We start from the raw sequence: 17,642 nt of genomic DNA on the forward strand, positions 1-17,642 counted from the left end.
GGAGACAAAAAAGCAAAGAACGAGAGGTCGGGGAGTGCGAGCGAGAGCGAGAGGATCTCTTACAGCATCACTGATTGACAAGCGCTTAGGGCACTTCTCCATCCTCTCATGTTGGGCTGAGGGCAAACTGGATGCTACAGTGACTCACTATCACCTCTCGAGGCACAAAATGGTATTACAAGACAGGACGGGTATGGCTAGCAGGTTAGCATGCTAATTTAAGTACATACTCTGCAACGCAATTCATTTGACATCACGTCAGAACTGTTACTTTACATTTTGTTCATAGCTATTTTGTTATGTTTTGAATGAATATCTTACACATTGCACCTTTAAATAAGAAGATCCAAGGTTTATGATTATCAAAATCTGGAGCGTTCCCATTTAACATTGGCAAAGTTGTTGTATCTTGTCTGCCAGTTTTAAGCAGTGTAGGATCCTGATTTTCTCTCTCTGGAGCTCCTCTGGACTGACTTGGCCCACCAGCTTGGCAGCGAAGTGGATCATGTCCTGCATGAAGAGGCCCACAGCTCCTCTGGGTGCAGGAGGGATCTGGGTCAGGGTGCAGGAGTCAAAGCGAAAGTTTAGTTCTTAGCCCTGGGGCGGCCCGGTCCCCGTTCCTCAATCCATGTCAGAGGTCTAGAAGGACACAGATGTTTATTAATGTTTAGATGGCCCTGTAATTTACCTGCCTCCACCCCTGTAACAGCAGAGGCTGGCTACAACATTGGGGTTTAAACATGTTAATCTGGCTACTGCTCAATGACTGATCGTGAACTTTGCTATTTTAAGTAAAATGCTAAACAAGACTACAAAGACCTTTCTAGTTAGGGGTGTAGCTAAATTTGCAATGTTAAATTTTAAACAGGTCAGAGTGGGATTCAAGAGGCCAGTATACTTTGACAGTGCTTGCTGGGTAGTTGAACAGCACTTAATAATGTGTATTTATTAAACTGACAACTAACATTCTGATTTCAGAAAACATTACTTCAGCCTGTAACTGGACTAAAGTTGTACGAACCTGAAACCTGAAACCTCAAGACACTTCTGACAGAAACTCTGCTATTTAAAACAAAGTTTCAGTCAATCCATCACATTGTTATTTTGAAACATTATCCACATGGAAACCATATCTGCAGTGATATCCTGTAACAAGTGTGGATAGTCCCTCTCCTCTCTGCTTCTGTCGCTTTCTGCCGGTGTTTCTGGCTCTGGGGCTGTAGTGTCTGGATCTGTGGTTGTGGCCTTTATGCTGCCCCCCATGTTCCTGCTCGACACCCGCAGCTACAATTATCATTAGTCCTATTATTATTATTATCATTACTAGATATATTATTCATTTTAATTGATAAATTAATCCACTACCACCATTATCACTATTTTACATCTCTATGTGGAATTTCCGGTGGGGGTACTGCGTTCTCCTTTTCCTTGCCACAATCGCCAAGTGCTTGCTCATGGTGGGAACTGTTGAGTTTCTGTTAATAATATTAGTACAGCTTAGACCTGCGCTATATGAAACTAGAAATAAGATAAAATGCACCAATTCCTCCTGTTCAAGTAACATCAATGGCCAGCTGTTTTAGGAAATTACTTAATATTTAGCTATGTAACTATATTTGTAACTGTTTGAATTGGAATCAATGGACTAGGGACTGAGAGGCACAGACAGGGTAGAGAAGTCAGACATTATTGAGGGATGGCCTAATACATTTTTTAGTTTTAGTATTTTCATGGGTAGACATACAGGCAGATGGATGTGTCCTCCCTCACCTGTTGTCAGATGTCAGCAGCTTTGCAGTCATCTTGCTGTAGTTTTTACCAGAGTCCTCCTCTAAGGTTGCTGCAGTTACTGACAGCTCACCAAACAACTCAACCAACCAGGTGAGGCGAGCAATACCACTGAATGCTTGGAAACCAAATCCAGGCTTCAGAGGTCCACCTTGAACAAATGAACAATACACAGTCATTTAAAATGTACATTTCTTTACAGACATTTAGCTTGAGTTGAACATGAGAGGAAAGTTTTGGATAAAACACATAGTCTCTTACCAGTAAAATGCAGAGTACCTTCCTGCAGGATTTTTCCCTCTACCTCCTTCTTCAGTCCTTTGAAGTCTTCTGTCAGCAGCTCGATGTGTTCCTCATGGAGAATCAATCCTGACACACACACAAACACACACACACACGTTTACTGAGATAGTAGATTGAGATGCACATACTGCTAGTGTGTTTTTGCAAAAGTGTCACCCAGAGCTGATTGTAGGAACCAAGCACTGATCTGAGGATGTAGAAGTCATTTGGTGCAATCAGGAACAGTGAAACTTCACCCCAGACATGCTCCTCATAGTGACAGATGGTCATTACCCCAAACCATGTTATCAATAGTAGTGTTACTTTCATCAGACCAAACTAAATTAAATTTATTTGTCAATGACAAAAAAATGAATGATGATGACGGCGACAATGTCCTTAAACACTGACTGTGACTATACTAACATGCAATTTCAAATACAGTGAAGCAGACAAAAAGAAATTGTGAGTGCCTAATTATATCGGATGGCAATTAATGTGGTAATAAGATTTTTGGAAAAAACACTACGAATTTGAAGCAGCATATCAAGGCTAACCACCCGGGAACTGAAAAAAGTTAACGTCTCCTTTGTAATAACAATTACAACAAAGCTAACGTCCCATTTTAATAAACATTTTATCTATATGTGAGATGAGTGAAATAAAGTAAAATGATAAATATCTCTATTTTGGTTAGAGCAGTTTGACCAAAATGTTAATCAAAATTATACTAATAAGTTAGAAAAGACTAAAATGATGGTTAATGACTAAAATCAGACTAAAATACCCAGACTTTTAGTCAACTAAAACTTGATTAAAAAATAGTATACAGTGGACTGAATATGACAAAAATTAACAAGGAAATTTGACACAGGACTAAGTAAATATTAAAATGGCAGACAAAATGAACACTAATCAAAAGTACTGATTATTATGATGTATCTGAAACAAATTAATTTCCTTCCACTGCTAAGGAGGCGTCTTACTGCTTAATAACTGCACTGAAACTCACCGATGGTCTCTTTGAAAGCATTTCTCTGAACTTTCCCTCCTGACCTGCACATTGAACATACATGGGTACTTACACATTGTTATAAATTAGTCTCACCTTTTTCCTGGGCAAAATCCCAGAGCTCCACAGCAGCATTGTAGTTCATGGTCATGGGATACTCAACACAGACGTGTTTCCCTGCCTGTAGAAAAGTTCTGATGAGAAAGGAGGAGGGAGTTTTCTGATTAGAAACTCTTATTGTTGTGCATTCTGTTTCTCCATGGGATGTTACATATGACATATTACCTGATAAAGTTACACACACTGCCTATTTATACATCCAGCAGGCACACAGCAACACCAGCATTCATTTGGAGGTGTTTATCTGGCCACCTGACTAATGTCAGTCCAATATTCACTCTCTTTTAGCTCTGGTTTGGTCTCCACCATCTCTTGAGGGAAATATCCGACTCTGACTGAGATGCTAAGTGCTCCACTATGCTCACCAGCTTGTCTGTTACTTTCTCTGCCTGCTATTTGCTGCTGAGCAGGTAGTGTACATTGGTTTTATCTGTGTATTTTCACTGAAAACAACTGCCTGCTGCTGCTGGAAACCAGATGGGTGTTTCATGTAGGTGGCTGAGAAAAGCAGGCTGATTGTCTTGAATTAACCTAACAGGAACGGTCTGTTTCATAAAGCTGTGTTGTGAGCAGACTAATTAAAGTCTGATTTGTTTCACGGAAGAAAAAACAGGTCTCTTCAATTTAAGTCAATACAAAACATGTAAAATCAAGGACAACTTTCTTTACTTACTAAGCAGTGAGCTCATTACTGCCACTGGTGGCCAGAAGGTGGCCTACCAGCTACCAGTGTACGCTCAGTGACTGAGTTGAGTTTAGTCAGTGGCCCAACACCTTTCTAAGATACTTTCAGTTGATTTTGCCTTTTATTTTGTATTCATTGATTGATTGATTAATTCAGTGCAACACGGCTCAAGTGCAGAGACTTTTTTGCAGTTATTTGTCTCACACATTACCTGATGTTATCCTCATGCAACATATTCTCAGTGCAGATGAATGCCACATGAATATCGTCTCTGCTCACGGCCTCTTCTACTGAGATCTGACTCACTTCCTGAGTGTCCAGGCTTCTCCTGTTGACAAAAACATCTGTCAAGATGATATTGATGAGAATGAAAAGAAATTGTCAAACGGACTGTAAACTATACAAAATGGAAACGTATACTCAGTTGGCGGTTTATTAGGTCCACCTAGCTAAAAGTAGTACAGTCTAATCCGTCACTCCACCACTCTGTCATTGTGGCTATTTGTAGCACCCATACCTCTAATTAATCGCATGTGCCTGTAAACCGTTATTGCAGTGTCGTATACATAAATTTATGAATGCGCCTTTGATTGACATATTTCATGTCCACCTCATCATTTCACCTGCAGCTATCTAGCCAGCTGTATAGTGTTCCCCACAGATAGACCTTCCTTGGGCGGGCGGCCCAGGTATATTTGGCAACCATTTTAGCATTTTGCAGAGAAACACAGAGATATGTTATCTGGTATTATGTTACAAGACGCAGACACAGTGGATATTTTACAAGGACCAGGACCAGGAAGCAACAGTAAACAGTGAACAAACCAGTCCAGGGCCCTGTTTCAGAAAGTGGGTTTAGTGAAAACCCTGAGTAAGTTAAGCCTGAGATGAGGGTCTTCTTCCAAGTCAGATAAACTCTAGATCAGTAACCCCAGCAACTTACGCTGTGAACCTAACCTCCTCAGGAGGAGGTTTACTTCATACAACATATGCTGAGTTTCTCTCTGACTCCTCCTGCAGAGCCTGAAGTGGCAGTCTGACATTTCCTCATTCATACTGTCCATATCAAAGCACATATCTGAACGCAATTACGTCTTTAGAAACTTGGAGATCCCGGTTAGAAAGGCTATTTGTTTTTTTTAACCAAACATGACAGCTTTTATGATCAATCTGTCATCGATGTATGGACAGAGAGCTATCTTTTGACATTGTGGATTTATCCTCAGCACAGAATAAAATCTATAAGCTACACTGTCCTTCTTTATAACACAGTGACTCTGTGGACATTAAGGCAGCTGTCAGGTTGGCAACATTTGCACAAAAACACTTACCGTGAGCTACATTACTGCAATAATCACTGTTTAAACTAATCTGTATAAAACTGATCAATGAACAGTAATCTTTCATATTGTAGTCGCACTGATTGGAACATTTCTATCGTAGTTATCAACTGGATATGATGTGAATATTTCTGAGTGAGGATGACTGTGGTGCAGCTGAAACAAACAGGCCTAAAATAAGTTTAAAAGTGAGTTTTTCATTATTAGCTGCTGATAGTCTGAATGTGTTTTGACAGAATTTCATAAAATACGAAATCAGTAAGATCATGTATCAATGTCTAAAACGTTTTGAACCTATAGACACATTTTCCACTGCAAAAAAAATCATTATTGGGCTAACCTACTGGGTCGGACTGTGACTTTTCAATCACAGGTCCATGAGTAGGTCTAATCTGTTCGATTAATATTTTCATCTTCAGTTATGGTGAATCGTAGTATCGGAGCTCCATTGATGATGGGGTTTTTTTTTCATCCACACGCACGCGCTTCCATCAGGATCAACATACTCTGAGATGACTGAACTGATTCTGATCAGCTTTTCTGGAAACGAAAGTTTCACATCTCAGGCTCAGTCAACTCAGAGCTCAGGGATAAGCTCAGAGTTTGTTGAACCTGCTTTCTGAAACGGGACCCAGATGTCATTCAGTACTGTTTTGAAAACGAAGCGTGGGTGGAAAATTCCAAAAGACTTTTCTGTGAAAGTTCTGTGTCTTTTTGGCAACTTCATAAAACATGCAGATCAAACACATACAGGAAAAGAGAGACAGAAAAGGCAGGGCAATCAGGTGTGTTTGCAATTAGAGACCAGAAGTGTAGGTGTGTGTGTGAGTGTGTGGAAGACAGAACTGAAGGGTAAAGCCAGGTGAGCAGTTTCAAGTAGTGAGAAAACACTTACACAGCAGCCGCTGCCGCTGTCATTCTGTGAGAAACACTGATGTACAATGTAAAAGTGCAGACTGACAAAATCTGTGTTCACTCAGGGGTATGACTATGACTGAGTCATCAAAGTTGAGTAAATCTTCCTTTCTTGAACATTTGATTGTTTTGAGAGAAGCTGATTCAGCTTTATGATCTTTTTAGAGACTGTAGTTTGTGCTGCTGTTACACTGCTATCCATGCCACATGACTTTATTCGTTAACAGTCCAGTTAAAGCTGCAGTAGGGAATTATTTTAGAACTAACTTTTTAGATAGATAGATACTTCGGAGGAAATTATAATTTGTTACAGTAGCAGCAACCACATTCAGTCCACACACACACACACACACACACACACACGCAACACGATCTATATAGTTGATTTGTAAAATAAGAAGCTAAGAAGCTAAAGAAGCTAAAATATGCTGGAGTCCTAAAAACGAGAAGAATAAAAGAAGCCCAATCGCAAAAGTTAATTCACTACAAGGACAAGTATCCTATCAAAACATTTCTAAACAAAAATCAGGGTACAATGAATTACCCGGACAGTTATTTACTATTTAGGATCTTCCGAAACACCTCTACGGTGTGAAGTGGGTGCGAGGGAGAGACTTATGCAAAGTTTTGCATTGTATGTTCAATGTTTACCGACTGCAGCTTTAAGGGCTGAACTGTGACTACTCACAGTGGATTTCTGTTATTCTCATGTTGGGACTGGCCACACACACACATCAAAAAGTATTCCTATTCCAGTGTGGATGTCATTATTTTAGAAAGGGTCTAATGTATCTGTAATGTATCTTTATTTCTATTTTTTCTTTAAGGACACACACTGACAGGTACAGAGTGCACGCAGAAGGACTCTGTGCCCTCCCCAGGTTGTTTCAGGCCATGTCCTATGTTACTTATGCCTATGGCAAATAATGCTTGTGTTTATCTGTGCATGCTGTGCAGCATGTGCGTATTACCTGGATATGACTCCTCGGGCAGTGAGCTTCTCTGCAGGACTGCCAGGCTGTGGAGCTAACATGTCTCTAATCCTCACACAACCTGCTGTGCCCATGCCAACCACGACTGCTCCAAACATGCTGACTGAGAAGCAAAGAGAAGAGGTTAAAGAGTAGTTCAGTGCATGAAGGGCCAAGTGACCCCTTACATATGTTTAAACCAGGGCCGTAGCAAGATTACGTAAATATTCAGGTCATAATTCCACCCAACAGTCCAGCGGATTAGTTTGAAGAAACTGTTTAATATACAGCTGGTCCAACATAGTCTGACTTATGCTGAGAACTGAAGCATCAATGCAGTTTTACCTTCATCTCATAACTATCCCATGTGGTAAATCATATGCACGTAAAACTCCCTGCTAGTTTTACCCGCATATGATTTACCGAAAAGACATACAGCATAGCATTGTATTAACATTCCCCCTTAGATGAAAAGTAGCGTCCATTTTCACATTTATGCTACATAGGCATTAAAAAGGTTTTTCTCTTTAGAAGAGGTGGTCATTTAGATTATCTGTGAATCCTTATGGTCTGTTGGATTTGTCTAAATTTGTCTTGGCCATTAAGTGTCACATTTTTATTCACGTCTGACTGCCGTGATAACGTAAGACAATGAGTGTAAAAATATCCACCATCAATTTAAAGAAAACCTGTTATGTTTATCTTTTAGTGTAAACTGCACTTCAGGTCAAAAGGTTCACACAAAGTTCAGTGGACTGTTTACCTGTGTGACAAGCAAAGACTCTACAGGCCTAGAGCTCTGCACTACGATCTAATGAGTAACAAAGAAATACTTCCAGATCCTAATTTCTTTTCAGTGACATTTTGCTGAGTTGGCACAACTCATAAACGACAGTGAACCCAGCAACAACAATACAGGCTACACCGGGGGGGGGGTTCATAAAGCTAAACTACATAGCTGCCGTAGAGAGGTCGTTTTGAAATATTATACAGCAGGGGTTTTCAAAGTCTGAGACTGTGGACCTCCCCTAAGTCAAAGCTTGGGAAAAGTCACCTCCTAACCCGCCTTAGTTTACTTGCTTAATTTTGCTCAGTTCCTGGATGCATTTAGGGTTATGATCATGGTGGAATGATATTGCTGTGTGACATAACTTCAGACTTCACCAAATACATTACAAAAAGCTCTGTCCTAAGATATTTATTAGTTTCTGACTTTGATAAAGTGGGTTTTTAAACAATTCCCCAAAACTACTGTATCTCCGAACTCTCTCTTTAACTAAGTCACACAGACATAGGCTATTCTATGTGGTCTGATTTTGCTAACTAATGTAATATTGTTTCACACTCACTGAGCTTCCACAGAAACTATTTGGAGCCCTCCTGGGGGGGCCAGCTTCCCACTTTGAAAACCTCTGGGTTACACAATGTATAAGGAAGTGTGATGTTGGCAGTGGTGAGCTGGATAACAGTACTTCCTACACTGTGAAGGTTGTGTTCAGCTGTAAAATGCCCCATAAGTCATAAATAAAAGACCACTGACTTGCAAGTCAGAGCTTGACTGCACCTGTGTGGACTAAGTTAACCATTTTAAGTAATCTATGGTAATCATTTATAGTATCTAAATATAGATACTAATGGTAGAAACTGAGCACAGCTGGTGCCGATATTATTTTAATTCCCGTGTCTAAGTTTCCTTTAATCAGAAATCCAAAAACAGCACAGTCCAAGCAGAATACCGGGCCGATGTGACCCGGGGACAGTTGTCCTTTTGTGACTCAACATTAACTTACAGTAATGCCATTTGTTCGTCGCCTTTCTGCAGGACAAGCCTTAGAAATTAAAGGACACATTGCTGCTCACTTACCTGCTTTTATTTCGCTCTTCCGCGACCCACACGAAGAAATCTGGATGTGTTTGTTGTGCGTATGTAAAGAGATGACATAACACGAAGCTCGCGCTTGGATAACAACCTCTCTGCTGTTGAGTCTGCTGCGCGAGGCGGTTCACTATCTGTCGCAGGCATTACATAAGGCGCGCTTGTTATGCTGCAGTGGTGAGCCAGGCCTACGGTGGGAGAGGGGCGGGGTTTTCTTTCTTCACTAATTCCTAAATATTATAATCAAGTTTGAATTTATGGACTCAGTAATAGGTATTACCAAAGAACTGTACTTACAAATCATATAAAACACACTTAAATACATTACAATGATTATATTACTATTACAAATTAAATGCTGTAAAAACTGCCATTTAATCCTGTTTGTACAATGAAATGAATCAATACTCTAATAGAAAATACTCATGTCTCCTGTGTGGCATTCACGACAATGGGATTGTCTATTTCTGCTTTTTCACTCTTTTTAAGATGTTCTTACATAACTTGAAACTGAAGTAGTTTCATAGTTGGGTCCATGAACTCCTCCTGGATAGTGCTGGGTTCACTGATATTTCAGGCTGACTGTCTAGCACTCTCCAGGCTGGCCATCGCAACGTGACGTCGGGTTGTGTTTCTCCAAAATTTGATTCTGTTAAAACTTTTTTTCTGTAGACTATTCATGCCAGAAGAGCACTTTTCAGAGAACCAGGTTTACGCTGGTAACCACAACCTTTCAAACCTCAACCTGTATCTAACTATGGGAGATGTGGCCGAGTCCTGACTTGCATGCTCCGAAGCCCATCACACCTCAGCCCAGAAGGGTCCCACAAGCCCTCTACGTGGGCTAGTACACATTTGACATGAACCCACACTCAGACATTTGTTTGTGATACAACAACAAGATTGTTTGAACTCAAAACAGTTGTAAGGCATTTAACACAGCTTAAGATTTTGAATAAACCCTGGCATCAAACCTACAAACTAACTGTGTTTGTATTTGTGTCAGTAATGTGGTTAACATAGGCTAAGCCATTAGGAACAATGACCAGAAAAATAAAAGTAAGTTACAATCTGTACACATTGTGCACTAATATTGCTTCTGAAAGAAGGCCCATCTACTGGATATTATGGCCGGGTAAATAGAGCTCCAGGTAACAACATTAATTCACAGCCATATTGCCATATTACAGTTGTGGGAAATAGAGCATTATGAGGATTTTCTCTGAACATGAGCAAGAATAACTCCACGGGCAGTTCATACTCAACTCAATATCAGTTTGAAACACCCATGGAGTTATCAGGGCTGTAATGCACAGATAAGATAGATAAAAACTGCCCCCTCTTGTTTTTTTAAATGAGGCATTTTTGAGATGAAATGATGTGTTTTGAGAGCCACACTCTGCTGCATTGCTTTGAGTATTTGAAAAAGGTGTCATAGGTCATTATGACATATTTAGTCTACAAATGCACACTTCCTAATATATACCCCTGAATCCAGAATGCAGGGGGAAAGACAATAGCACCAGAAAGACCTATCAGCATGAGCTACTTCTATGATATGAAAATGTTTAAATGCAAGTTTGTTGAAGGGCGTGATCTGGGTTCATGTTCTGATTTGACCCAAAGTTGAGAGTTAATAAAGGAATGGCTGATGAGAAGTTGTCTACTGAGACATTAGCTATGTTTCCAACCAAATGTAATTCAATTTTAACAAAATTTTGAGAAAATCCGCAAAATTGAATTATGGAAAGGATTCACAGAGATGTTATTCTGTGGTAAAATTACACAATGTTGCTCAGTCACTTGCTGCTAGCTATAAATCTCTAGTTGATGTTATCAAACTTGCTAAATAACACAAAGCCGCCTGGCCGAACATGAAAGGCACACGCCAGAGTATTAATGGAGCGCACCCGATACAGTCCGTGTGACGTTTACGGATGTAAACAGAGGCGCGGAGTCGTCCCACCATGCGTCCTACTGGTGTGTAACAAGGTGAGCTGCAGACACAGAGCTGTCATGTCATATGAAGATCAGCTGCAGTTAGACAGTATACACGTGCAAACACACACACACACACACACACACACACACACACGAAAAGCCACTGATTTCCCACTGATTCTAAACACATTTTTCATTTATTTTAGGAATGTCCCTGTAGCTGAAGCTGCGCTTTCGTGGAGTGTTCCGAGAAGAAAGTAAGCAGGAAGATCCTCCACAGTTTCCTGCGGTAAGGCACATTAAATTATTCTAGTCAAACAATAACGTTACATCATAAAGACAGTGAACGTTACCGCAAACATCTCTTTGTGCTGTTAGCTGTAACGTTCAGGGTCATGGCCAGGATCGTAGAAATGCTGAGCCGTTTTAACATTTAGTACTTAAAATTAGGAGTCGCTATTTAAAAGCCACTTAACGTTACTTATTAGTAAGGATCTATTCCATAAGTTTTCCATAACTAGTAAAAAATCTAGTATTAAGAATGAAAATGTTATTTAGTATTTTTTAGAATAGTTAACTAATGAACAGGTACTAGTATCTAAATTATAGAGCTTAATTAGATAAATAAACAAATATGGCCAATTTTTTTTTATTCAGTGTCTTATTGCATCACTTTCAACATCAAATATATAAATGAATATAACATAATAAGCAGCATAACTGCAGTATATTTCAGGATTTGCACTCAGTACCAGTGGTGTGGCACATAATTCTGGTCCATTTACATAAAGCATTTTTATACAAGGGAAGAAAGAGGCGCTGGAATATTTTTCACAAGTTACAAGTTGATTAAAACTCATACATGCCAACATATTTATTTTAGACATTCGGTGATATTTCATTACCACGAACCTCAAGCTTTTTGAGTAGGTGATAACAGACAGCTGACTGCAGCAAGGTTGTTATTGAAAGCTGCTGCAGTGCAGTGTAACATTTATATTTTATTTCCCACTGTGAATGTTTTTGCCACTGAAAATGTCAAAGCAGAAACTGATTCTGTGAGCAAAGGTTTAGATATTTCATGGTTTGAAAGCCCATAGGCTAAAAGGTTTGTGAGCTCCGATGTTTAATGCAGTTGCTGCTTCTGTTCCTGTGGTGTAACTCATAGTTACTTCATTATGTAAGATATTTTGCCAGCTACAGTGTCTGTCTGTGCAGGCTTACAAGGAAGAAAAGATGAGAGTTTCCACCAGTCAGCTGCAGCAGCTCACCATCTTCACTACAGTGCTGACCGGTGGAGGGATCGGCACCATGTACTATCTGCTGCAGAGTGAGTACAAATGATCGCTCTGTGTGTGTGTGTGTGTGTGTGTGTGTGTGTGTGTGTGTGTGTGTTGTGGAGGCAGCTGCTTTATTCTCTCACAATTCAACTGACATTTAAACTGATCTCACTGGACTTGCACTGCTTGGGGTGATGATGGCGCAGTGCATAAGACACATGCTTTTGTTGTGAGAGTTCAATCCCCCACTGTGACACATCCACCAACGTGTCCCTGAGCAAGACACTTAACCCCTAGTTGCTCTAGAGGTGTGCGACCTCTGGCATATATAGCAATTGTAAGTCGCTTTGGATAAAAGTGTCAGCTGAATGAATAAATGTAACGAAATGGTTGCAAAGTGCATAACTTTAACCAGAAATGCGCCGATTGATCAGCCGGTTACCAGAATTGGTCGGTTTTCAGTCTCACACATCTGATCTGGTCAAATGTACATGCATTATGGTTCTTGTCATGTGCACAGCGACACAGACAGTCCACTGACTGTTGCAGAAAAAAAAAGAGTGAGAGGCAGTTTACTAGTTTAACCTGCAGGTGACGACATTACCTCACATGAGTTGACTGGATTGCCACTACCTAGCACCATCCTCAACCATAAGAGACAAAAAGAAGGGGTGCCTGGTTTCAACCATGTGGTCAAAGATAAAGTGGTAAATCTTGATTTAAAGTAATGGTAGTGATTCAGGATGTGGTTCATCATTGCCATCTCCAAGTGTGCTTTACGGTGCCCTAGTGTTAAAGAAAAGTAGATGAAAAGCAGAGACATTCTGTATTCTATAAAGCTCACTCAGGAATACTTCAGGTAGTTATAACGTACTTTGATGTAAAATTGTAAGTGTTCTTTGTTTAATTCAAATATTTTTTCTCCTGCCCCCAAAAGGTAAAATACGGGACAGTCAATACAAACAGTGTCAAAACTTTGGTTCTTTCCTCTACCCCACCCTAATGTCCCTTTGTCAAGGCCGGATTAGTACCCCCAGGGGCCCCTAGGTACTGAAGCTACGAAGGGCCCTCCTCCCATCCCTAACACCCGCACTTTCATTAACAAAGCTATTGACACCCAGCAAACCACAGGCACCTGATAGCACCTTCGCCTCACCAGACAGACTGCACCAACACACACAGACACACACACACACATGATGCTAAAGCCCACCTTAATTAGGCTATTTGAACTTCCAGCCAAGCTGGCATGTCAAATCACGCACATTGGTGAAACGTTGATGACTAGTCCAGCTGAGCAGGCAGCAAGTCTGCCTGTCCTGTTCAATAAATCAAGTGCTGCCATCTCACTCACAAATAACAATACAATGATATAATGAATTCAGTCATCCCAAGACAGTGTGTGGCTCAGTACTGTGGCAAAAATAGTGTTCACTGAAAATCACCCAAGCAGAAAGCACACTAGTAATTATGAAATATGACTGACAACATCATAACACAACACTGCTGAGTGCAGTTTGCAAAAGAACAGTCACTAAGTGAGCTGGGCAACTTCACACACTCCAAAAGCCAACATATCTAGTATTTGACAAACTTAACTCTCACACAAGTTTATAGCAGCATCACATCATAATGACGCAATGTTGCATGCAAACAGCATGTAAACCCTGCAGAAAAATGTATTATCTGGTCACACAATCAGATTAACCTAAGTTTCCTGGTTTACAGGTAGAATAACAGCTCTCACCTTTAGAAGTTCTTATATTCTGTCTTTTTCTATGTAAAGTAGCCGATCAAGTCCTCAAAGTCCAGCTAGCTATATATTTTTCTGGTGGACGGTGACTATGTAATAATAATATAGTTATATAACTGTTAGCTAATGTTACAGTTAACTTCCTGAGGCTGAGCATAGCTGGTAAAGTAGACGATGCTTCAAAGCTCCTCTACATTTCTTGCTTTTTTGAAAAAGCTACTTATTAGCAGAACATGTTTTTTGCAGCTGCTTCTTTATCTTCTGCTATCTGACCACGGATCAGTTACTGATGAATTTCATTTAATCCCAACTTGTTCTCACAAAAACTAATCATTAATTACGCTGCTTGTGTCTGCTGGGTCTGGGCACAAAACCACAGAGGAAGTAACAATAAAAAAGAACTTGACTTGTGCTCGTGCTTTTACTTTAACCAAAACTTCAACTTCTTTAACCCCACACAACAATCCCTGTTCACACAAACGGACTCAAAGTAGCAGGCTGTCTACAGCAGTTGAGCTGCTGACAGCTGTGCTTCCGCTTCCCGATGGAATAAAAACAGCCATGATTAGCTGTCTTTGCATAAAGATGACTCTTTCTGAACTTCTCTGGGTCCCACCGTGAGACTAGACTGGAGGTTGTGTGTCTAGTGTTGCATGCTTTATTGCCATTAATTTCTATATTTCTCTGTCATCTTGGATCCATGAGTAAAATCAGACTTCATCCATCCAGAGGGAATGATCACCGACCGTCCACGGCGGGCCAGTTGCTCCGCAATCTCCTGTCCCCGGCGCTGTACGCTCCACCGCCCCACTCCCTATGTGTCACTAGTACGACCCCCGAAAGTCATGGTTTAGTTCGCACGCTGGTTGAACTGAGCTTTTCAGAGCTCACACTTTAACTGACATTGCAACAGCTTTCACCTGCTACTTGTCAACAAACTGCACTCAACTTTTACTCCTTAACTGTCAGTTCACTTTCAATGAGAACTGCTTACACTTTAATGTTTCAACTGTTTTCAACACTTGTCATTTTATAACCCTCTACATTTTTTGTACCTTTCTGTCTACTGTCCAATTAGAGAGATTTGTCGAGTCAGACTACCACAGACTGGCTCTGCAGAAGTTGGAAGCATGTCCACTTGCCATGGAAAGCTTGGGGGCCCCGCCTTTAAAAGTCCACAACATCCATCTGACTAACAGAAACAACCGCGTAGATCAGCACACTGCACAGGTATTGTGTTTTAGAAAGTCATCAGAATGTGTCATTCTTTGTTCGACTGGAGCTTTCACCAGACTGTTTCTACAAAACTTCTGCCCACTTGTGCTGGAGACTCGGTCAGCTGTGCAAACAATTGTTTGGCTACCTGTCCCTGTTGTAGTGATACATTGCTTAATAGTTATGAAAATGGGTTAGTGTGAAGGAGCAGATTCAAACTCACTGCCGACTGTCAGAAGAAATCAGTGTTCACATAAAATAATTGAATTTAACTCCAGGCACCACCCTTTGAAACAGGAAACTTGATAACCAATTCATTAATTTCATCTAGAAGGTTTGCCTCAGAATTTTTGACTGGTGTACAGTGACCATTTATTTCACACACACAATTCCTAATCAGGTTAATTTTTTTATGAAAAGTTTATTAAACTACTAACTACACACATAACTAATGACTGCTAAACAGCAATTGAATGGGCACATACAACCGCTCACAACTATCAGTAAATGTGAACAAATTCAATGAATCCAGCAATTGATTCATTTATAATGCATGAATTAAACTGAATATTAATTCCATTCATAAAGCTCTGATTTCTGTTTTCACTGCAGATTAATTTAAATTTGCATTTGTTGCAGATACAGATCCCTGTGACTGGGTCAAAAAACGGAGGTTATCTGTACACTTCTTCAGTTAGAGACCCAAATACCAACAGGTGAGTAGATTCTGTTCTATACTTCAGTGCGAATGATGGTGACAATCAATTTTTATTAAATTTATTGTGACATATTAATGTGTTGTGTAAATTATTGTGAGCTTTCATAAATGCTTCTCATAGATGTTGACATTTTTAATTGCTGGCAAATTAATGTGGCATAGTGATATCAATTTGGGAGCAGCACAGTATGGAATCCCCCTGCCCTTGAAAATCACTTTGCATATATGTGTGGTATTTGTACAGCACAGAGCTTCCACGGATCTGATGAATGTAAGGAAAGGCCCAAGGCTTTTCTTTTGAAGGCAAAGGGTGGTCATACCTTTTTCGTCTGTTCACTCATTTTGAATTTGATAATTGACAAATATAATCTGTTAACATGTCTATTTTTGAAAGCTTTTTTATTTTACAGTATTTTTCCGTACCAGCCTAAAACGTTTGCACAGTACTGTAAGAGCAAATTGCTGCATGTAAAGATATAAATCCCACTATAACCCTTGAGAGAATGCAAAGCAATAGCCAAAGGCTTTATAGCAAGAACAAACAAACTTGTTGTCACTTGTTGCAGGAGGAAATAGATTTAAAAGAGGTTGTCAGTACAGAAGCTCTTACGGAGATTGTATCACATCAGTTTCTATATAATGTGACCATTTACACATGACCATTGGCTCAGGTGTTTCAGAGCTAAGAGACCAGTGATGTGACTGGCTGAGATTGTATTAAGAAACCACTACACCCTAATAGCGCCTGCGCCTGCACTTGCGTCAATGAAATAGGAGCATGGGAGTTTTATGCAATATATGTCACAAGTTGTGAGGTTACATAATGAACATTATATAAACTACGATAATGCTTATAACGTGACATATAGATTTACATACAGAGTGACACTTAAATGTGAGATTTACTAAAGGTTTGCGTGAGTAAAAACGTGTTATCACCTGCAAATTAACACGTAAGCTGATGCTACTAACGGTGTGCACGCAGAATGACGTTTTCAAAAAGGCAAGATAGCGCCTGTTTTTTATTTTCTACTTTTGCCTTAATGAATATGCAGTTTTATTTTGCAAAGTGGGATCTACTACACGCAATGTGATCTAACAAGCCTAAACGCAATTTCATGTGAGTGCAACAGCATCTGTGCAAACCGCCAAGTGCTGCGCAGAGATGGCTGCTGTTATCGTTACGAGAAAGAGACACAGCCGTAATGAAAGATAATATTAGATAATATTATTCTATATCCAATGTATTGAAATACATTATATACATAATATTTTATTTTTCGATGAACTTTTATTTGCATTTTCCTTTAGCTTTGGCAACACGGTTGTATTAACATTCATGCCAATAAAGCAAATTTGCATCGACCTGACTTCTTTTCTCCGTGAGATGGAAGAATTTAGAAAGTTGAGTGGCGCTGCGGAGAGCCCCCAGCTGCAGTAGTGCATTGAATTAGGTGCATAAAATTCATCCAGCCAGAGGGAACGATCTCCAACTGTTCACAGCGCGCCGGTTGTAATAGCGACACAACCCATTGTAGGTATCGGAGAGGGAATAGGGCGTTGGGGCGTACAGGGTCAGGAGATCGCGGAGCAACTGGGCGCGGTGCAGACGGTCGGTGATTGTTCCCTCTGGCTAGGTGAAGCACGATCTGCTGGCATTTCCTCGCATCTGGGGCATTCCAGCATACTGTAGCTGCTGGGGTTTCCCAAAGCAGTTTTTCAGGTTTGCTGTTCCAAGTACAA

At 40.2% G+C, this 17,642-nt stretch overlaps 2 protein-coding genes across 2 annotated transcripts; one reads left to right on the plus strand and one right to left on the minus strand.

Moving 5' to 3' along the window:
- Positions 1 to 317: 317 nt before the first annotated feature.
- Positions 318 to 9,120, minus strand: LOC119898414 (biliverdin reductase A-like). The gene is given in 8 exon segments (XM_038712590.1): positions 318 to 587; positions 590 to 639; positions 1,774 to 1,942; positions 2,053 to 2,160; positions 3,182 to 3,279; positions 4,102 to 4,218; positions 7,117 to 7,240; positions 8,981 to 9,120. Coding segments are annotated over 7 exon segments (864 nt in total). The 5' UTR covers positions 7,236 to 7,240; positions 8,981 to 9,120; the 3' UTR covers positions 318 to 384.
- A 1,873-nt stretch (positions 9,121 to 10,993) lies between these two features.
- On the plus strand, positions 10,994 to 15,911 carry LOC119898413 (cytochrome c oxidase assembly factor 1 homolog). The gene is made up of 4 exons (XM_038712589.1): positions 10,994 to 11,222; positions 12,152 to 12,263; positions 15,045 to 15,196; positions 15,821 to 15,911. The coding sequence occupies exons 2-4, from the start codon at positions 12,170 to 12,172 to the stop codon at positions 15,899 to 15,901; spliced, it is 327 nt and encodes a 108-aa protein (XP_038568517.1). The 5' UTR covers positions 10,994 to 11,222; positions 12,152 to 12,169; the 3' UTR covers positions 15,902 to 15,911.
- The last annotated feature ends 1,731 nt before the right edge of the window (positions 15,912 to 17,642 follow it).

Source organism: Micropterus salmoides, unplaced genomic scaffold, assembly GCF_014851395.1.
Source record: "Micropterus salmoides isolate LMB-PRFRI ecotype aquatic unplaced genomic scaffold, ASM1485139v1 Ms_hic_scaffold_1106, whole genome shotgun sequence".
Classification (NCBI taxonomy): domain Eukaryota; kingdom Metazoa; phylum Chordata; class Actinopteri; order Centrarchiformes; family Centrarchidae; genus Micropterus; species Micropterus salmoides.

Coding starts and splice junctions, on each gene's coding strand:
- LOC119898413 (XM_038712589.1), top strand. CDS start 12,170: ATGAGAGTTTCCACCAGTCAGCTGCAGCAGCTCACCATCTTCACTACA. Junction 12,264..15,044: donor CATGTACTATCTGCTGCAGA/GTGAGTACAAAT, acceptor CTGTCCAATTAG/AGAGATTTGTCGAGTCAGAC. Junction 15,197..15,820: donor TAGATCAGCACACTGCACAG/GTATTGTGTTTT, acceptor CATTTGTTGCAG/ATACAGATCCCTGTGACTGG.